This window comes from Monodon monoceros, unplaced genomic scaffold (assembly GCF_005190385.1).
Source record: "Monodon monoceros isolate NGI ecotype Baffin Bay Population unplaced genomic scaffold, NGI_Narwhal_1 Super_Scaffold_18, whole genome shotgun sequence".
NCBI classification, from domain to species: domain Eukaryota; kingdom Metazoa; phylum Chordata; class Mammalia; order Artiodactyla; family Monodontidae; genus Monodon; species Monodon monoceros.
In genome coordinates, this window is record NW_021703774.1 from 44,415,481 (window position 1) to 44,438,177 (window position 22,697).

At 43.4% G+C, this 22,697-nt stretch overlaps 1 protein-coding gene across 4 annotated transcripts in view; it reads right to left on the reverse strand.

The window, feature by feature from the left end:
- Positions 1–5,419: 5,419 nt before the first annotated feature.
- CUNH1orf21 (chromosome unknown C1orf21 homolog) overlaps positions 5,420–22,697 on the reverse strand; it is a 227,089-nt gene continuing 209,811 nt past the window's right edge. For all 4 annotated transcript variants that reach the window (XM_029227464.1, XM_029227466.1, XM_029227468.1 and 1 more), the window contains one exon: positions 5,420–6,224. In XM_029227464.1, coding sequence (XP_029083297.1) covers positions 6,186–6,224 — 39 coding nt within the window. In that variant the 3' untranslated portion in view covers positions 5,420–6,185. The remainder of the gene's footprint in view (positions 6,225–22,697) is intronic.

Genomic DNA, 22,697 nt, shown 5'->3' on the forward strand with positions numbered 1-22,697 from the left:
TCCAGGTTAAAGCCCAGGTGAGTGAAAGATGCTAGTGGCAGGCATCCTGGCACAGAGAGGGCACAAGACCAGACGACCAGCAGACCTTCATCCTCCTATCCGAGTCTAACTCAAACTTTCGTGAGAGTGATCACTAGGTTTTCCTAGTTTGGTATTATTATAATTACACTAATGCTTTCCTAGGCATTATCTTAGAGATTACAATACGGCAAAATGCAGCTCTTCCTTGAAGTACTTCAATGATAAAGTAGTTATATATTTTTTCTCCATGTATCTTTCTGTGGGGGGTGTGTGTGTTAGGAAATTGATCCAAATTTAGAGTCCTATAAGGCAGCTGCCTTGTTCTGCTCTAGGAAAATAGATACAGAAAAGCTGGCTTGCAATCTACTGCGAAACTTCCCTTGCTCACTTGACTGTCAAGAGAGAACAGTCCCTGAAGATCTGGACTGAAATGCCAGAAACCAGGGGCTGTTCTATCACTTCTGGGTCTAAGCCCAGGGGTCTCCGAGGTTCTAGAGCTATTCTCAACCCTAGGGACCCCTAAGGCAGTTCTGGCTGAGTTCACAGTGTTCTTTTTACTGCCTCTAAGTCTTACCCAATCAGATGCAACGCCTTGGGCTAAAAACAACCCCTGGAAAGGAAAGAAGGGAGAATTCAGAGTAGAGAGGGAAGACAGTATTAGAATAGGGCCTTTGGTTTAGGGGTGAGTCTTGGTGAATTAAAGCAATTTCTCTGGCTTCGAAGAGATAAGAGCCATTTCCTACATCATCTTGAAGGAATTTGACAGCTACCATGTTAGAATGAGGCAGGAATCTTGGCAACGGTTTTCATAAGAAAACTGGACATAGCACCCCCTTGACACAGGAAATTCTTTTGATTCTTTCAAGCTAAGTAAGTGAGGGCGGAGGCGGGTCCCCTCTAGGCAGCACCTTTAACAGTTGCCATGGAGACATGAGTCATTTTCTTTAGAGGTTGTGCCTTTAGAAGCAAAGAGAGAAACTCTGGGGAATTCTTGGGCTCTTCTGACCTAGGAACAAATTAGTTAAATGCCTATCCAAGTCACTACCTGACTATCTAAAACATTTAAGGTCTTGAAAGAGATTCACATCTAGTTTCAATGCTTAAACTAGCCTGGAAAATACAGAGGCCCCAGTCCAAAGATCAAAAAGAGATGTCAAACCCTAGCTCACAAGAAAGGATTTCAAGTTAATGGTCCAGGCATTGTCTTTCCTCCACCTTTGGAGATCAGATTCTCCTAAACTTCTCCGGAGGTTAAGGCTTTTCACCTTAAAAAGATGCATCCTGGGATGAAACAAGCCTTGGGACCCAGGAAAGAAATCAGAGTACTCAAAAGCCTGTTCTGGTCACATCTGATACCTAACTGCAGATACCAGCCTCCTTTTCCACATGCGGAAAGGATTCCAAGGAAAGAGATATGCGCCTAAAATCCCAAAGCCGTTCTCTTCTGGGCACTAACACCCTGCTAGCCTCTCCTGGTTTGTGTGTAGCTTATCAGATATAGGAAGGCCAAGTAAAACACTCCCTATGAGGAAACCAAGCTGGTGGTGAGCCAAGGAGAGATTCTGGAAAAGGGAGATGCCCCCAAAGGGTTGTTTTCACAGTGTCGCGTTGCAAAGGGCATAGTAATAATAAAAAAAATTAGGAAAACACTTGAATGACATCTTTCCTTCTTTCAACATGGCCATTTATGTTGAATATATGAATTCTACACTTAAGATACACCACTTAGAACACGGGGGTAATAAATTCACTTCCCAGGATTATTGTGACAAGACAATTATAAAAATGCCTAGCACAGTATCTGACACAGAGTGAGTTTAAAAAATAAATGTTAGTTCCTTTTCCTCTTTCCCCAAGATTAGATTAGATCCCAGATAAGGTACAAGAGTCTTCTGAAAAGCATGGCATAGCTAGTGAGCGAGTCCTAAGGTCTGTCACAAAAGTAAATCTGTTTACCCACAATCCTCATTTTCTTCCACAGCTTTCGACCCTCTTCCAGAGACATACAAAAAGGTGACTGAAGTCAAGGGCATTTTTTTCCCCCTTGGAAAAACATGTCCATTCATTGGTAAAAGGCAATTCATAGACCTTATCCATGAAATTCCAAAGGTCTACGGCAGGGACATATTTGCAGGGTGGAAGCCAATTGCCTCACCCGGCTTTATACAAGCGCCGGGAGTGGAGGTGGGGAGGTCCAGTAATCCACCCATGACATTGAGAAGCCATGTTCCTGCTTCAAGCCACCCTTTCATTATGCCCTTAAATATATAGTCCCTGTCCCCAACCAGGCCTTATTCTTCTACTAGGGTTTTAAGAAAAACTTAGCAAAAAGTTTAATTTCTGAGACGTACAAAGAAATAAAGCTCTGAGCATGTCTTCCGGGGGAAAAGCATGTAGGGCAGATTTTATGTAAAATTATAGAGTGCAATCTGATACCTTTTTTTTTATGAGGGAGTTGGGAGGAGGAAGGAGAGAGCCTTAGATACCAATTGTTTTGCCTTTCATAAAAAAGATATCAGAGTCCCGGAGTCCAAGATTCAGAGTCAGTATTTTCCTAGATTAAGAATTTGATAATTTTTCTTCCTATGATACTGACAAGACCAGTAGACATGGAAACGCTCTTTTAAATTCTTGCCCAGTGTCTAAGCAGGACTTATAATCAATATGCCAACGGGCCTCATAGGCTGCTGAGGTAAACTGCATAAGAGGTATAATCTCTGTACTTAGCAGGCGTATGGGAGAGTGTGGCCCTAAGAGAAAATAAGTCTCAATGAGACTGTAAGGGAGACAAAGTTATAACTCAAACTGGGACCGAAAGGGGGGCGCCATCATCCCTGGACCTGCTCCCGGGGGCTGTCAGCTTGCAGCTATGGCTGCTTCTGACCCTGGGTGAGCCCCTGACACGGAGGTGCAGGAGGCTGGCACCAGCACGGAGGACTAAGGAGCCGAGGCTCCTCAATCAGGGCATCAAAGCTCCGTCTCAGACCCTGGGCACTGCAGACGGGGAGAGACCTGTCTCCCAGCAGGCTGGTGGGTGGCCGCTGCTATGTCTGAGGGCCGACCTAGTTTTCTGTCTCCAGACTTTGTACCTTCTTTGTCCTAAATAGACCGTAACACCACCCTACGCTCCAGCCTGGGGCTAGGAGGCACCATGAGGTAAAAGCCTCTTTCAGGGTTCTCTGCCAGTAACAAACACGCATTCAATTATGACAGCAGTACTCCATGATCCTGAATCTCTGCCAACCAAAAGAAAGCTACGCACATACTGCTGAACTTTTACAATTCTACAACTCAGAGCCCATAAGGCATGTGTAATCTAGCTGTAAATCTTGCCTACAGTCTGCCCCACCCACTGGCCACTAAAGCAGCTGGATTTTGAATTGCACCGGGCACACAGCCATCGCCCTTCTCTGTCCTAAATGCCTCTCGGTCCATTTCTCATTCTTTGTCTATACCTCCATCCACCAGCCCATTTCCCTCCCTCCTTCCTTCATCTCCCTGAGTCCTCAGAGATGACAGCCAGCAGAAGCACCAGCTTCTGGAATATTCTTTCACTGCGTCTAAGACAATGGGCTTAATGTTCAGAAACACAGGGGAAAAAAAAGGCAAATGTTTGTGCATGAGACCTTTTCAGAAGGCATAAAAAAATAAAGTACAAACACAGATCCCTTGACAATTTTATGATTAAAACCAACAAATGGAAAACAGACAGTTTTGAGCGTTGCTAACATAGTCAAGTATTTCACGCCAACTGGCTCCGTCACCCCATTTCTCAGATCTGTTTCTAGATGTACCGAATGTGTCTGCAGATGACATCACTTTTGCCCATCAAAGAGGTACCCCGTGTTAAACCCGGGAGACAGAACTCCAGGTGAAAAGCCACTGGCTCACGGGCACAACACTTCAGGTTTCACGAAACCCTCAAAAATCAGATTCCCCAGAGACACGTGGTTCTGTGTACACGTGTATCATGTCAAAATGTTAAACGTGACCGTAAGAAAAATGATGTGAGCCTGTTTCATCTCCACGTGGAAGGTGGTGATTTTCTGGGAAGACACTGAGACACCAAATAGAGGAGCGAAATGGAAGACGTTTAGTGTTTGCTTCATTCTTGCCGGATAAGAACAAGGAATCTCGGGAAAAGGTCACCCTCGGAACAGTGAACAAGTCACTGGCGCACAAGTTTAAGGTGGGGCTTAGCAGTTCGTTTACAGTTGGGGAAAACTATTTTAGTCACTTGGCCAAAAACCATAGAAAGGGAGGGGACATAAAACCCTAGGCGACTCGAACCCTCCCTGCGTTTTTCCTGCTCGAAGCTGGATAAAAAGCCTGAAGTTTTGGCTGCGTCTCTATTTATGTAACAACCACAGCTGCTCCCCCAAATCGCTGCCGCTGCTGGCTGGAAGAAGGAAGGGCTTTTGTTGCTAACATTTGAGTCCATTTTCTCTGGTGCCTGACTGAGTTTCCCTCCCCTCACTTTTGGTGTGTGCCGGGTCTAAAAGGAGATAAGGAATCTCCCCCTGAACACGTTAGTGGTGCCACCAGCTCTGTGGATGGATTTGCAGGTCAAGGCTCATCTTCACAGCAAGAACACACTAAGCTTCTTATTCTATTCTGTGGCAGGTGATCTCTCAACTACCCAGAGCGTATTAACTACCCACCCTCGGAGGGTGGCAGTGTGGCTGATGCTGAGGCCTTTTGCGTTCACAACCCTGCAAACAGAGAGACACACAGTGCTTTTGCTGTGTTTCTTTTTGTGGGCCAAACCCACACCTGGACGGCTGGCGTGGCACTGAATAGGGTGCCCTCCCCTGAAAGTAACAAAGAGAACCCTCGTCAAAGCTATCGAACATGTTAAAAATATACAAAAGTTATTTTCTCCTTTTGATTGCTATTTTACTTGTGACAACATTTGTTAAAAATATTATTTCTGTCTTTGAGAAGAGACCATTCTCTTCATAGAATATGGAAAAATAAACTCTACCAAACCCACAGTTCATGTTCCCCACTACTGCCCGGGGCTTTGGCTTTCGCATCTCCAAATATCATCACCAGTGTCCATGTACTATGTTTTCTAGTCGGCAAACGCTTTTCACCACACCATCCAGTGCTGCAAGTAAGAGAAAGGAAGTGGCAAGGCCCACGTGCCATTTTGAAGGGAAGTAGGGTGGTTTATTTGCTAACAGGATGAAAGCTAACAGGGTGGTTTCAGGCCCTCCTAAAAAGCCGTGGGACGTTCCCTCACCTCCTCTGACCACTGTCAGCACTGCGAATGCTTGGTGGGTTATAAATGGGATGGTAGGGAGCCACTGAGGAGTCATTGCTAAGGAGGGCTCGTCTTCCGCACCCAGGGTCATCATAAAACACTAAGCTGGATGAATGGGAGAAGACAAGGAAACATAAAAACAGTAAAATGTTTATTTTCTTAGAAAAAAAAGTAGGCAAGAGGGATTCAAAATGATTGTGATCACACTTCCGTGGGCATCGGAGCAAAACTGACGCTGCAAGCTTGATCTTTGATTAAGAGACCCAGGAAATGAAACCACCTGCCGTTCGCTCCTATGTCACCTCCAGGAGTCATGTCACAACATGCTTTTAATCGACAACAGCGTCTCTACTTCTTCTTCACAGAGAAACAAGGCTTTTGCCATAGCAACCGTCCCCTCTCCAAAGCGCGACACTGCCAGTGAGAAGCAAGGCTTTGGACTGCTCAGGGGAAGGCAGGGAAGGAGGAGAGAGGGAAGGAGGCGCTTGTCTTAGAAGCGGAACCGGTCTAGGACAGAAGTTGGATATCTGAGTTCACCACTACCTTATCTTATAGAAAATAGGTTGGAGAGCATCTGTAAAACCAACAGTATCTTTAAGGTGAAATTGCAGAATTTTGCTGCAGACCTGGACACTGAGAGAAGTGGAAAGTTGCAACAAGTTTTAACTAGCAGCAACAAAGAAAGTTCGATAACAGTTTTTTTGTTTGTTTGTTTTTAGCAATATTCCTTTGCAAGTTCATTAAGAAACATTGTAATTTAATGGGGCATACGATATGGAACGATCTTCTTTTGCTATAGTGCTGTTCGCTGAAGAGAACCGACCTTTGCAAAGATTTCAACGTGGGGTGTAACCTATTTACACAGTAGTAGCTCCCAGTTTGAGTGGTAGAATTGGTGCTATGTGATATCTTCTTCTTCCGAACAGTAATCTCGACCCTTGAGAGGAAAAGAAAAGAATAAGATGTGACTGAGAATCCAAAGCAAGGCTTGAGATAGTTACTTGCAATCGGTTGTCTCTCAGTATATGTCTCCCTGCAACAGGAGCCAGGCTCCGTCATTGACTACTGAGCACCAGGTAGGTTAAGTCATAAATACGTGTTGGCTGATTTATAAACTGTATATACCTCATAGCATGGAAGTTTTACCAAGCCCCCAATAAGCCCTTATTTTGTATTGGTAAGAACTTATACTAGGCACAGGAAAGACTCAGCCTTTCACCAAGTCATTACCAAATGGATTATCCATTCTGGAGACCAATTTGTCATGAACAGGAGAAACCAAAATGAACAGTGAACGGAGTCCCTTTCTGCTCGGGCTGTTCACACTCCACAGCTAAATCTCCAAGCCCAGAACTTATTACACTTTTACAGAGGAGGATGGCATAATCTAAGGATGTCTTAGTTTTAATCCACCCTAATGTGTTGGTGGTTTTTTTTTTTTTTTTTTTGGCCACACTGTGTGGCATGGGGGATCTTAGTTCTCCGACCAGGGATCAAACCCATGCCCCCTGCAGTGGAAGTGCAGAGTCTTAACCACTGGACCACCAGGGAAGTCCCTTAATCCATTCTAAGTTAAAACAGGGATTAAAAAACAAAGATTCACTGAATATGTATAACATATCTAGGACTATGTTTGGTATGTGTGGGATGCACAAGGAAGGCAAAAATGCTTTTAATGCATCCATCCCCTAACAAAACAGGTTACTTGAGGGCTTAAGAACTATATCCAGCCGTTACTTTTGAACATATTTCATCCTCTCTCCAGCAGGTTATATACTCTATGAAGGCACAGTTAGGCCTGGGATTTAAGCTCCATGTCTGACATCACCGGGCTGTCTTGGTCAAAGCACATGGCTCCTTGGTCTGTAGTCTCTCACAGAGAGCACGGAAACAAGTCCCTGTCCTGCCTGTGTCACAGATAAAGGCTTTGTGTAAAGTCATGTATTCATACTATTTATCTCCTTTGACCACTTTCTTTTTTTTTTTAAAGAAAAAAAAAAAGAGGAATGCATTGGAAAGATACAAAGGTATCCCAAAGAAGTGAAGGTTCAGTAACCAAGGTTGGAAAGGACAGATGTGGGAACAACATGGACCTTACCTCCTGAGAGTGGCTATTAATGTGCTCTAGTTCCAGTGACTTCCAGTCTCTGTGTCTGTTTGTTGTTTCAAATTTCCTGGAGTGACAATCATACTGGCTCAACTGGACTGAGCCCTCTACTCCTGGATCACACAAGTGTGAACAGGTAACATCCCACGATGCTCAAGTTTGCCGAATGCTCTCTCCATGTTGGGTACTGTGCTTAGCACTTTTCAAGTATTGCTGATTCTGCCACCACAGCCCTATGTCTTATGTACTGTTGTGTCTCCCATTCCTCAGATGAGAAAAACAAAGCCCAGAGAGGCCCAGAAGTTTTCCGAAGTCATAAAGCTTTTACCCGACATCCAATCTTTGGCATGCCATGCACATATCTTTAACTTTCTGACTAGACAGCATAGGTGGTAGCTGGAGTTGGTCTCTGCAAACATCCCATGTTAATACCTTAGGGTTTTGCATGAGTGATCAAAGTCCACGTCTTCTTTCCAACAGAAGTCAGAGCCATGTCCTGACTGTCTAAAGCGCTTGGCATCTAAGCCTCCCCACGACCTAGACAAGGGCGGGAGAAACATGTGGAGAGTAGGCTTGACCATGGATGGCTATGGGCAGGAGCAAAAACAGCTAGCTCAGCAGCAGTGGAAGGGGAGGGGACTGACTTCTTTCTTTCTTTTTTTTTTCTCGTGATTTTTTTTTTTTTTTTTTTTTTTGCGGTACGTGGGCCTCTCACTGTTGTGGCCTCTCCCGCCGCAGAGCACAGGCTCCGGACGCGCAGGCTCAGCGGCCATGGCTCACAGGCCCAGCCGCTCCACGGCATGTGGGATCTTCCTGGACCGGGGCACGAACCCATGTCCCCTGCATCGGCAGGCGGACTCTCAACCACTGCGCCACCAGGGAAGCCCCGACTTCTTTCTTTTTAAATACACACTACATGTTTCAATTCTGGGGGGAAAGTTCCTTTAAAAATAAAATTTTCTTTATAACTGGGACTTGTTACTAAAAGTATCTAAAACATAAAGAAAATAATAATTTCGCATACAGCTATTTCTCAAACGTATGACATGTTTCTTTGTCACAGTTATCTGTATATTGGAAGTAGCTCACATTCTCCTAATATTTCAGCATCATTCTAATGCATGACAGTACCACCTGGCTGGGCAGTCATCCTGGCTCTGTGACTCACTAGCTCTGGGATTTTGATCAAGTTACCTCTCTGTGTCTCACTTTCCCCATCTGTAAAACGAAGATAACAACAGTACCAACTTCACGCGGTTGCTGAAGATTGAGTCAATAGTAGTAAAGTGATTAAATCGGGCCTGGCACATAATTTTATACCTGTATGTGTGTACACATGTGTACACGTGTGTCTGACAAATAAAAAAGTGCTGCCACACCAAGAAGTCTTCGGGGCCTGCAAAAGCACGAGGGTGGCCCGTTCCCGTGCTAACCGGCCCCAGACTGCGTGTTCTCTTTGAATGATTCACCAATTAGCAGATTTTGGTTTCTTCTGCTATCACCTTGCCAACTCTCACCCCTGCTCCTTGCAGAGTTTTTGAGCCTGGTGTCATCTCCAGGCTTGTTTTACTTGCTGCGAAAAAAAGTCTCCTGGGCAGGGAAGCTGGGTGAGCAATCTTCCTGACAAGAGAAGTGTGTCCCTGGTGACAGTGTCCAAGCAGATGCCAGCTGTTGCCTTGGCCCAGACCACCCAGGAGACACTCCTTGAGCCGCATGATGGAGAGCTAGAAAGGAGACCCTCGTGGACCCTGACCGTTGGGAGTTTATTCTCCACTGTGGGCAACAGGACACATCCAAACCTATCAGAAATATATCAGACGATGCTCTCCACGTATCCTCAACTCATGGGGCTCAGGCAGTAGACCTGCGAGTGGCCTCTGAGCGTCTGGCTGGAGGGGAAAGGTGGGCTCATGGAGTTTACGTTAGGAAAGGAGAGGACTTCTCCAGTGTATATGTGGACACACACACTGTTGTGAGACACTGGGCAAATCTTCGGGCTTTGGTTTCCTGGGGATAATCATGGTCTCTGTTTCATAGGGTTGTGATCAGGATTACATGGGAAAAATACCGTTTCTAGCAGGTGGTCAATAAATATTAGCTGCTGCTATTATTACTCCTACTGCTGTTAAAGCCTCTGTTTGTCCAGGCCCTGGCAGGAGGATAGGGACCGCCTTCCTTACGGCGGTTGGGTGGGTGAGAACTGCCGTTCTCTGCCAGGTGTACTCTGGCAGGTGTCAGGGAGCCCTTCCTTCCACCTCGGCCTTGCATCCCAGACGGGCCAGAACCCCATGTGCTCAAATAAAGCTTCTATGGCAGACCCCTCAATCCCTTCCCTTCTTAAGAAGCCTCAATCAAAGCAAAGGCCTAGGTGGCCAATGCTGGGGCTCAGAGGGCATCTTATCCACAAGGAAGAACTTGGATGCAGTGACAGACAGAAAGACACACACATGAACTGGTGCACTCGCTGATACAGCGGTGTCTCCAACTCTGTAAATGAGTTATAGGGTTAAACAGACCCTCCAAGTTTACTGTTACCATAAGGAAGTGCCCTCTTTTGAGGGGTAGGGAAAACAGGGTTATTATGGGATTATATGAAATCATGTGTGTGAAACTTTTGAAAATTGTAAAGCACTATAGAATTTAAAGAATCTATCATTCAATAAAAAAAAAAAGGAAGTGCCCTCTTTTGAGGGACAAATCTCTTGTAAACCCCCTGCGTCAACCCAAACTGCAACTTTCATTTCTCAAGCATTTGCTCCTCTGAAATTATTAGAATTACTATGAGAAGGAGAAGGAAAATTGCATCAGCTGCTTTGCAGACACTATTTCATTGGTTACTCACACCAACCCTGCAAAATAGGTAGGAGTCCTGTGTCCTGTTACTTGTGGGCAAGCCTCAGAGAAGCCCAGAACACAGGGCTAATCCTTGCCTCTTTTGTTATGACTGTAGTGAGTGGATAACTGAATTCAAATCAGTTTTATTTTTGTTATTATCACCTGTCAGCAGCTCTGAGAAGCAATTATTTTACAAACAGAAAACTTGGAAATCAAAAACAAGGAGAGTAAGAGCTCCCATATGGCCAGTGTCATTTTAAGGGGAACCCAAGAAAACGTACCGAAGCAGCCCCATCTCAGCATCACAAGGGCCCCACCTGCACACAGGCTCTACTGGGCCAGATAGGGAGATTGTTTCTATAATAGGACTTCACGTCTCATTGAAATTTTTAAAGAACGATGCTAAAAAGAGAACCTTAAAACCTGCAGCTGTCAGACGGCAGGAAGTGGGAGTGAGCTGGGTTTGGGAGCTACACAGCAATTCTCTTAGCCAAAAGCATGCCCTTTCCCCTTGAAGGGACTACAAAATGGAAGTCTTTGTAAAGACACTGTGTGCAGCCAGCATTAGGGACTGTTAGACACAATTCCACCCTTGTGCAAAGGACACACTGAAAGCTACAGACAGCCAGGTCCCCACGAGACCCCACATGTGGGAAGAACGGAAACGCACAAGGACGCTGACAAGGAAGGGTCGTATGAAGAACCACAGAGGCGTTTTGGTGTAGACTCAAAAAATCTCAAGGAGCTTTTTGCCTACCAGTTTCCCTGACCACAGCCCTACTCTGTAGAGTTTCCATGCCCTCTTCAACTGTCTGCATTATTTTCTTGGAAACTGGAAGTTTATGTCAACTCATACATTTCTGAGGTTCTAGGGTGAGGATTTTTTTGTTTGTTGAAATGTCTAGGCATAGAATTAGCAATATTAAGGTGTAGCAAAGGAAAGGACATTGTCCTAATTCTGCTAGTTTAAAGAGGAACAGATCAAAGAGTGACTTCAAATAAAGGAATTATTCCTCCAAAGTGCCTACAGTACTTCTTCTCCTCAAGTTTACGCAGGCAAATAGTCTAGGGCTGGCTGTCCAGTTTCAGGGGTGAGTTTATCACAGGAGTCTCTAGTACTTCTCTGTAGATGTGTGTGCATTTGGCCTAAAACATACACCTCAAGCATGTAATAGTCAGCTGTGAACTGAGTATTTCCCCAATGGAGTAGACTAGAACAAGATGAAAGTTCCAGAGAGGAAGCAGTGAGCTCCAGTTTCCCCATCTGTAAAATGGGGACAGTAAGACCTAACGTGCAGTGCTGTTGGGAGACTTAGGAGTAATACACATAGGTGTTTGGTAAAGCTTGGCACATGGTACTTAATAAATTATAGCTCTTATGATGATATTGAAAAATGAGGTCAACAGATCCAACTGTTAATTAACTGACTATGTGAGAAATTGGGCCACCGCTGGATTACTCATTTACATCCAGGCCCTCAAACAAGCTGGCACCTCAGGGCCTGGATGCCTGTCCTTCCTGCAACTTCCAGCCTGGCTCCTCCTGCCCACAGCCCTCATCCCATCCATCACTTCACATTTTCTAGACCTCTGCTCAAATGTCACCTCACTGTCTTCCCTGAGCTCCTTATATACAATAGCACTTCTTACTCTGTTTCATTTTTATTTATATTACTTATCATTACCTGACATCATTAACGTATTGCTTTATTCCTTTATTGGCTGTCTTCCCCCTTGAATAGATGCATCCAGTGGGCTGAAAGTGTTTTCTGCACTGCTGCATCCCTAGGACTTAGACTAGTGCTGGCGACATATTAGATGATCAATAAATATTTGCTGAATAAACGAAAGGAGGAACAGTATCTAGAGAGTTCTGAGATTTTGGAGTTGGAAGGGGACCCAGAGGTCTTCCTCCCCTACCTTGCATCTAATGTAGAACAGACCTCCACTGACAATATTATAGGCAGGGAGCCTTCTCTTTACGACTGGAACATGTCAGATACTTTTCCAGCTACTCATGAAATTGTTCACAGCTGAGCCCAAACCCTGCCTCTCTGTAACTCCCACAGAATGGCACGGTCAGGGCCTTTGTAACCACAGGCTAGGTCTTCCCAGACTGATAGCATCCTTCGGTCCATTACCTGTGAATAACGAGGTTTCCACCTAGGTCTTACTCCCTTGCATGTGTGTCACTTTTCTCATGTTCTTTTTAAAGTGAAGCCGTCAAAAACATCACCAGTACAGAATAAGATATCCTGGTAATATGGCCTAAGATATGTAAGAATTAAGCATTTGACAAAGAAGGTCACCAGAAATGACAGATTCCAAGAGAAATGATGTGCTAAATCTTAATAATAATACAAAACAGAACATAAAACTGAGCTTCTGTCAAAGCTCTGGAGAAGGAAATAACTCTTAGCCTCAAAGGCATAAAAAAGATCACGTAGAAAATAAAAAGATGAACATATTTCATCATGTAAAAATGAAACTTTGCATACCAAAAGAAAAAGAATAAAACAAAATAAAAAGGCAAACCTCAATGGGAAAAATACCTGCAGCATACAATGTGTAAGTGACAGGTTACATGAGAAGCTCATATCAATAAAAAAAGTTAATGTAAGAGGATTTCAACAAGAGGGAAGGGCACAGAGTGGAAATTCATTTAGAACAAATAAAGTCAGCAAACACACAAATAGAAAAATGGTCTGCTTCAGTAATAAAAAAATCCAAATGAAGACAATTAGATATTATTTAAAAATAGCGATACCCAATTCTTGGGAGTGTACAATGAAATGCAGCTCTCATACACTGCTGGCAGCCTTGTAAAGTGGTATGGCTGCTTTGGAAAGTAATTTGGTAATATGTATTATGAGTCATAAGAATGTTCATACCCTTATTATAGCAATCATAGACATCAATATTAATGATAAACTCCCAAATATATGTTTTTAAAAATATATGCATTTATTCCCTGGGGCTGGAGATGGGAGAGGGGATTGGCTGTATGCTGACAGGAGGGATCTTACTGATGTGATGAAAATGTTCTAAAACTGGAATGTGGTGATGGTCATGCAGTTTGGTAAGTTTACTAAAAATCATTGATCATTGAATTGTACGTATAAAATAAGTAAATTTTATGGCATGTAAACTATATCTTTATAAAATTCTTAGAAGTGTACAAATATTTTCATTGCAGCATTTTTATTAGGCATGGAAAAAAACCATCTAATATCCCAAAGAAAAAATGGTTAAAACATATAAAAGACGAACAAAACAACAGGATCGGTCATCCACTGTGTCCGAAACTGGCAGATCCTTCTTGTACATCCTGCATTTCCACATATATTGCTTTCTTCTCTCATACTCCCTCCTCCCCAGACTTCTCTTAGTGGCTACTTAGTCTTATGATCTTGTTCAACATCATAATTTCAAGTGAAAGCTCTAGGGAGAATTGGTCTCTTCCCCTCTCAGTCATCCTTCCATCCCACCACGTATTAAAAGTAATTTTAGCCAAAATGTTTGCTTCCATTACTATAGGGGGCAGAACAGAACATGTCTCTTATTCCCCTTTGTCTTTTTTTTTTTTTTTTTTTTTTTTGCTGATAAAGCAAAAGACTTTATTGGGAAGGGGCACCCGGGTGGAGAGGAGCAGGGTAAGGGAACCCATGAGAACTGCTCTCTCCTCTTTGTCTTTTTGACACTCAATGGAATCCCTGTGTGGCTCATAGAAGTGTGCTTTTAATAAGGCTTATTTCTGCCTGGAAGCGTGCACTGTTATACCCATCATACAGCGGGCTAACTGACAAATGAAGACTTCCCCCTCCTCTCCTGAGCCTCTCTGGATGACTGGGAAGCTCCATAGGTTTCTGACCTGTGCATTATTTGAATTCTCCTACCACCTGTCTGCTTCCTTTACATGATTCATCTTCCTCCTCTCTCTTCCTAACTGTGGGCTTAGTGAGTCTGTTTCTTGACTTAGTCAAGCCTCCTTGGTAGCCTTCTACCCTGCACTGTGGGGCAGTCTGGCTTTCTGGGCACCAAAGAACATCTTGATTAATGAAACACAATTATCCCAACAGTATTTGGTACAGACACTTAATGGGCCGTCTTGCTTCTCTGCCCACCTAACATCTTTTTCCCCAAAACTTTTCCTCCATGTATCACCATCCAGCGGCAACCTCGGATCTAAGTTTCTATGGGAGCCTGAACATTTAAACTCTGTCGAACCAGGAATACAGGGGCACGAGAGCTGCATTCCACAGCTTGAGCATCTGTGAACCACCAGCCAGAATCCAGAACAAAGATGATGAAGAAGAGGCGGGAAGAGGGTGGAAAAGTGAAATGAAGGACACCCCCCAGGGGCTGCTGTTTAATCCTCCTTCTGTAGGGCTGTGGGCCAGGAGTCAGGCGCCCTCCACTGCTTCCTCGGGGCTGCAAGTGTCAGAGCCTCTTCAGTCAGGGAGTGTTTCAGCAGCATTTTCGTTACAGCACAACAACAATTTATAACAAGTTTTGAGGCAATGCCGAAGAAAAGCAAAAATAATTAGCGGTGCTGTTCAAGTCTCCTCCCCTGGCTTATTTCATTAGAAAAATCAATCAAGGCATTAGTGGCCAAGCCTGTTTCTAATGAGCTTTATTCTAATTAGACTCGTGCATTATCATTTCAGTTGGAAAAAGGAATCGTTCGTAATGACCAGTAGGGGTATGACAGCCTCTGACTGTTCTGTTGACCATGTAGAGGAATGATCACCACGATAACAACCACAGTGACAAGAACCCTAGTATACTGGCCTTTTCATTTCCAAGAGAGAATGTATTGACTAAACAGCTTTAAAACTCCCATGAAGTGTTTATTATACCCAAATCCTCATTCTACTGATTCTGTCCTTCTAAAAAGGATATTTTAGAAGCTTCAAGCGGCCTATTTCTCAAGGTCCTGCTTTGCCTGATGTTGGCACTCAGATGACTTCGATGATGCTCCTTTCCCCACGAGGAGGCGAGCAGGAGTGAGGACAGGGAAAAGCAGGGATGGGACTTCCTTGGCGGTCCAGTGGTTAAGACTCTGTGCTTCCAATGTAGAGGGCACAGGTTCGATCCCTGGTCGGGGAACTAAGATCTCACAAGCCACCGCATGGCAAGGCCAAAAAAAGAAAAGAAAAAAAAAAAAAGCAGGGATACAGAATGCAGGATGCCCATGTCTCTGGGCCATACTGAACTGATGTCCTAGAGCAGGGTTGGCGACTTCCTCCGTGAAGGACCGAAGAGTAAATAATTTAGGCTTTGCATTCTAAAGGGTCTCTGTTGCAACTCAGCTCTAGCTATAAGCATGAAGGCAGCCACAGAGAAAAGTAAAAGAACGAGTATGGCTGTGTTCCAACAAAACTTTATTTGTGGACCCTTAAGTTGGAATTTCACATGATTTTTCACATGTTAGAAAATATTATTCGGCCTTTTGTTTCCCCCAACCATTTAAACACATAAAAACTATTCTTGTCTGGCAGGCTAGATTTGGCCCATGGGCTGTATTCTGTCCACTTTTGTCACAGAAAATACAATTACCATCTGTAGGTTCAGAGGCTAACTCTGTCACGGGTTCCGGCCCTCTTCCTAAGAGCTCACACAGCAGAGATAAATTCCACCTTGAGAGACATTTCTCTCAAGATGGGGCCAGGGTTCTTCTCCAAAAGGTTGTTTTATAAAATTGTTCTTATAAACCAAAAAACCATCGATCAAAATCAAAATTAAATTTAAAAATTTTCTTACAACCCCGTCTTGCTAATAAATTAGAAAGTTTTCAAGTTTCATTTAAATCTCTGTCCATATGTATGTCATTTTTATATAGTTTCAATCCTATGATAGACAAATTTTTAAATTTTATTTTATTTATTTTACTTGATATTATCTTATAAAAAATTTCCCTGTTATACCTGATTCCTTATAATGATAAAGAGATACACCATAAAATTTTGTGTAATTCTTTGCAGAAGATTTCCAGGTCATTTGATGGACTTAATTCAAAGAGATGTCTTAAATTAGTCTATTCTCAGGTATAAGAGTTAAGATTTAAATACCACCCCTAAGCCAGCAGAACCCACTTGGTGGATTGGAGCCTCATGGGTCTCCCCTAGGATTCACTTCCTCTAGGACATGAAGCTTCATGGGTCTCCTCTAAGACTCACTTACTTCAGGACAATGGCTTTAGCAGGCCTGGGATTTCAATCTATATGCCTCTTGACAAAGATGTGCCTTCCAGACAAACTCTTTAGAGCTCTTTGTTCTGAAATAATTGCTTATACCCTAGAATTTATTTTGAACATGGCTGGAGGTTTGGGGAGACTAAGAACACACCTCCTTTCCTTATAGTTTTTAACTGAGAACAGTCAGTCATGAGAATCAGCGTTCTTGCTGGATTAGAGAACCCAGCAGGCTCTCCTTATCCCCTCTCCTCCCACCCCCCTAAGGCCTTAAGGATGGTGACTGACTCACCCAGTCACAGGTGGAGAGAGTAGAGAATGCTGGGTTTGCCTGTCTTAATGCTCCATGGGCTAGCCTACCAGACAGGGGAGAATGTGACAAGTTGGTTCCTTTCCCTCTTGACTACACAGAGGAGCAACACTGTTTGCTGGACCACAGCGCTCACCTTCCCTTTCCTTCTTCTTTGCTTTCAGAATAGGAAGCACATGCATTTGGCCGGCACAGAAGAGTGAACTAGCTAGATATGAGGGAGAAAAGGCCCAGAGAGCAGTGAGGAGTGGGTGTCCTGGGCCCATGGTTGGGGAGAACATGTCCGTTTGGCTTCCTTCCTCTTCCAGGACATGGCTAAGGTGGGCAAGCTGCACCCTAAAAAGAGGAAGAAAAGCAGGGTCCGTGGGATTTCATGATGGATCCTGAGGTTTCTATTGGCCTGATGAATCTAATACATTTCCTGGGAATTAACACTTTGGGAGGATAACAACTGGGGGAGGCCCAGAGGACATAAGAGAAGCTGGGCAAACAGAACTAACTGAATTTGCGGGGACTGTTTAGGCTAATAAGTTATGAAGCTCTGATTAAATTAAGGCTTGTCACACATTTGATCAACTGGCCAATAAGAACAGCAATGAATAGAGGTCAACTCCATCTGGGAGCGGTTTCAAATGAAATTAAAACAGGAGCACTGGGCTTCCTTGGTAGTGCAGTGGTTAAGAATCCGCCTGCCAATGCAGGGGACACGGGTTCGAGCCCTGGTCCAGGAAGATCCCACGTGCTGCGGATCAACTAAGCCCAGGTGCCACAACTACTGAGCCTGCGCTCTAGAGCCCATGAGCCACAACTACGGAAGCCTGTGTGCCACGACTACTGAAGCCTGCACACCTAGAGCCTGTGCTTCACAACAAGAGAAGCCACCGCAATGAGAAGCCCATGCGCCGCAAGGAAGAGTAGCCCCTGCTCGCCGCAACTAGATAAAGCCAGCAACAAAGACCCAATGCAGCCATCAATCAATCAATCAATCAATCAAAACAACAACAACAACAACAAAAACCGAGAAGAACTTCAGGTGACTTAGAGCATGCCTTGGTGCCCGTGTATTAGTTCCTCCTAAAGGTTTTCTTCCACCAAACTGTACATATGTGGATGCAGTGGAAGGTGTGAGCAACGCCAGTGACCACTGTGTAATCTGCTTGTTTTCCACCTGACATTTTGTCATACACATATTCCTCTTTTCATAGACTTCTCTGAATTTTGAGAAATTTAAAAGATACAGAAAAGTATAATGAATGTAACAAGCACTGCATTTCAATCACAGGCATAAGAACTAGTAATATTTTGTAACATTGCTTCTAGCTGCCACTCTCTCCCTGAAGAAATGAAACCACCATCCCAGTCCCATTCCCCTTCCCCCATCCCCAGGTACAACAATGATCATGGGTTTGGTATGATCATTTTGATACTTTAATAATTGTATCATATTCATAATATACCAAATAAACTATACATCTTATATATGAATGTTTACGTATAAAACAGATATAAATACATGCCATTTATAAATATATCATACAAAAACGTACTATAGTAATGTGTGCACGCACACGTGTATGTATAACTGGTGTTTAATAAATATTTGTTGAATGTCCATCTAAAAACAGTGTATGGTTTTTTTAATTTGTATGGTGTCATACAATTTTTATCATTCTGCTTATTCCTCTATTCATTTAATAATATGATTTGAGATCTATAATTGTGGAGATATATATATATATATATGCGCCTGGGTCATTTCTTTTAACTGCTGCATGATGTACTGTGGGACTATAAAGGATTTTATTTATTCATTCCTCTAGCGCTAGGCACTTAAACTGCTTCCAGGTTTAAAAAATTTTTTTTGCTACTGAGCATAGTATGTATGCTTCAGTGAACTTTATTGCACACATGTAAGAGAATTTCAAGGATATAGACTCATAACTTTAATTGATGGTTTTTATTGGTTAGCATTAATAGCACTTCCTTATATATGCTGGCTACAGATCCTTTTCATGTTTTAAGTATTGCAAATATATTCCAAACTTAGTTTACTAGAACCTCTGCACTTGGGAATTATGAGACTTATTAATAAGATAGATACTGACCCATGATACTCACCTGACTCTCTGTGTCTATTTTAAATTTGTTAACAACCCACAAGGGAGGCAGAATATGATTAAACATCTCCAAACCTCCAACAACCAATTTCGAGAATATGAGTTTAAAGTATTTGGTACTCCTCTTTTGACTCTATTTAGAAAAATGGGATTAAAATGAGGGCAATCTAGAAGTGTCTGCCCCAAGAATGCTTTCTCTAGGAATTCTCCACAGAATTTCAAAGAGAGGAATAAGTATCCCACAAATAACAAGATATATCAGAATAAACATTTCAAGAAATGTACAAAACATATGTTTTATAATTCCTTCCCAATTGATATAAAGGGGCATGCCTCATTCTTTGCTGCAGAGGGTTCTGTTTAGTGGGAGTTTGGAAAGTTGCGGGTAAATCAGATAAGATACTCTCTGAAGTTCCTCCCAACTGAAAACTTTATGCTGCTAGATTAGAAGCTCCCTAAAGGCAAGGACCCAATTTCCTAATTCCTTACGGTGCAGCTCCATGGCCCTGGCTCATCTCTGCGTCCAGAGAACACATTCCAGATAAGCTTGTTAAATGAATCAAAGAAGTTAGTCTTATTGCTTTAATGATCTTGTTAGGGATCCCCTTTCCTAACTTTGTGTTGTTGTTATAAACATTTTAAGACTAGTATTAATGAATATTTGCAAAAGCAGGTTTTAAGCAACCCACAAGAATTAAAAAAGAATGAGCCCTCCAAACAGCAAAAATACAGATAGGGATTCAGCTGTACCCGGGCCACTGACTCACAGACTCATTCTGTAATCAGCTCAAAAGCTGGCACAGGTAATTTAATGGCTCTATAAATGTTCACACGAATCTAATTCCTTAACATGTTTATACCACACAGGAGGGAGGTGGGCCAGTACACCGGAAAATATCCTGTTCTAATTCTCTGTCTACAAGGAGACATCTATACCACAGGAAGGCACTTGCTCAAGCAAGGTTCAATCTGATAAGGTCTGCATGTTCAGTTTCAGTCACCACCTCCCCCAAATCCTTCCTCTACAAATGGCCTTTATGATGTGGATACAGGCAACTTCAACCAAAATAAAAGCTACCAATCACAGAGCACATACAACACATCAAACACTCCGCTATAGACTCTACATGAATTTTCTTTAATTTCCCGGACAAGTCAGTATTACTATCCAAATTTTTTGGTGAGGAAACTGAGGATCAGAAAGGTTAAACAATTGGCCTGAGGTCACACAGCTACTACTGAAGTGGGTCTTCGGATTTGCCTGGGGTTTGAAGCACAGGCTCTTTCACTTGCTCCGTGCTGCCTCTTTTCTTGACTTTTCTCAGTTCTGTTTCTTGGCACTGTACCTACTACATACCTGCCCTGGGGTTCCTAACTGTTAAGAGCCCCTCCTATTCACGCTGAGCCCTCTGCTACAGGAGTCTGCCCCATCACACCTCCTTCCTTCGTGTGCTTCTGCTTCTGCTAAGCCCAGTGGTCTTATTTGCCCTATTCACTCATTCAACAAATTTATTAAGCCTCTGTTCTGTCCCAGGCCCTGTGCTAGGTTCTAGGCAAACAAAGAGACCCAATTTTTATCCTTAGGGAACCGTCTATGTAATACTTCGAGTTCTTTTAGAGATTCTTAAATAATAAATCAGCAGTGACAGAGGCTGGCACCCTCTGTCCCCAAGGGCCCTCTGTAGGGCTAAAACAATGCCCCTGGATGCTAAGCGCAAAAAGTGGAAAGGCCATGGGGAGGAGGGGAAACAGATAGCCCAGGAAGAGGACGGGAAGGAGAAACCGAATGGGAACAAGACAAAAAAACGACACAAGCCAGCATCACTGTCTCTCTGCTCTGAGCGGTACCCTGGGCCACCTTCTTTTGCCCAAGTACTACACCCATGGCAAAATGACACCATTCACCGATTGTGCCCCAGGTTGCTGTTGAGTTCAGAGCACTGTCAGCCTCACTGCATTCATAAAAATGGCATGGTTTTTATTTGTATTCATGTACTCCACTGTTCTGGAACCTGGACTCTTCTCCTTTGCTACTCCCTAAGGCACCAGGCTGATAGAACCTCAAGAATTCTCTGAAAATCAAGCCCTCCAGAAAAAAGAAAGTGAGCAGAGACTGGGTGTGTTGCATTCTTCTAGGCTTGCTGCCTCCTTTATTTTCCTTGGCTGCATGACCTATGACTAGTAGCTACATGGAATGCTGGGGAACGCTAGGATCCTCAAAGTCCACGGTGTGCACGCACTTCGCCAGTGGCTCCTGCACCAATGTTATCATAGTAACTATTAAGAAGTCACCTGCATAAAGCTATGCGGTAGGGAGAGAAACAAAACAGGGCTGAGTCACAGCCTTACCCTTGTAATTACAGCTTTACTTTGACCAGCGAATGAGGAAAGGTACGTACAGGAGAGACAGCAGGCAAGACAGGGGGATGAAGGAGAAGGAGACACAAAGCAGGGTTTGGTTATTAGCAAAATTAAGGCCCTGCTGTGTTTCCCATGGAGCAAGGAGCTGTTTAATGGAATAACGGCAGCCCAGCCCAGTTCCAAAACACATATGCCAGCAAGAGCATCTCTCTGCCAGAGTGCTGAAGGCCCTGGTTGTTACGGAAATTGACAAGCTAGTGGGAGGGACATGCTATGACTTCCTCTGTACACATGGAGCAGGCCGGGTGACATTCTTCAGGATCTGATACAACAGTCCCATGTTTCTCATCACTAGCGGCACTGAGGAGACCTGTAAACGCACCACCAGAAAGTAAAACCTATCATCAACGCAGGTGCCAAATATTATATTCGATTCTATAGCAGCTCTGCAGTTAAACAGTCTTCTTCAGGAAGAGTTTATATATAGAGCCAAAAATCATGGCTCATAATTACACACAAGTCACTCTCTTTACCAGATGAAAAGCAAACACCTTCGGATCTCTGACACACTGATTCATAGCGTAGTTCAGACTGATCTGACATAATATTAAGAAAAGGAGCCCTTGAAATAAATTTATAAATGCAGACTTACCATGTTTCTCACCAACTAGGTTAGTTCTGGGGCCAAGGAAATCAGGCCACTTCAGGAACCCAAACATTTTCTAAGTGTAAATGATTTTTCAACAGATGTAAAAGGTCTATAGATAAACATATTTTAAAATCAGCTGATTTTAAATCCATCCGCTGCTCTTTCTAAGACATTTCCTCAAAAGGTCACATTGAATAATTCCAGTCAGCAGAGGCAGAGTCTCAAAATCGTACAGGAATATGCGAGGCATGGTGGCACGCTGATGGCTCACCCTCGGGGGGTGAAGTACTATGAGCTATTCTCAAAGAGGAGAAGGGAGCGATGAAAGGAAGGAGAATGGGTTTTCTTGGAGTTACCTGTGCTTAGTTTCCTAATTTTCTTTACAGTCAGAGATACATATGGATAAGATCAGACCCTGACGAGACTCGTGGGTGCTCATGGGTATAGTTGGGCCCTGGATCTGAGCAAAGCCCATAAGTGAAATGCACAGGTTCTTTGCCTGGGGCCCAAGGACAGGCTCCAGACAGTTAAAAAACTCTAAAATTTTACTTAAGAATTTTGTGTATATGATATCATGTGCAGTTTTATAGGGAGAGTCTTTCTAACTTTTACAACATTCCAAAAAAATGCCCATGACCCAACAGAGCTTAAGATGCTTTTCACAAGGAAAACTAACCAGATGCAACTGGCATTGCACTGAGACATTCTTTATTTAACATTCAGGGCTCTCTCTGAGAGAGCAAAAGACTTCTCAGTTGTCAGCTGTTCTTACATCTTCCTAAAGCAAAATATAAATCCCTGCGTTTGCCTGGGAAAGACAGTATTAATGCAGATACT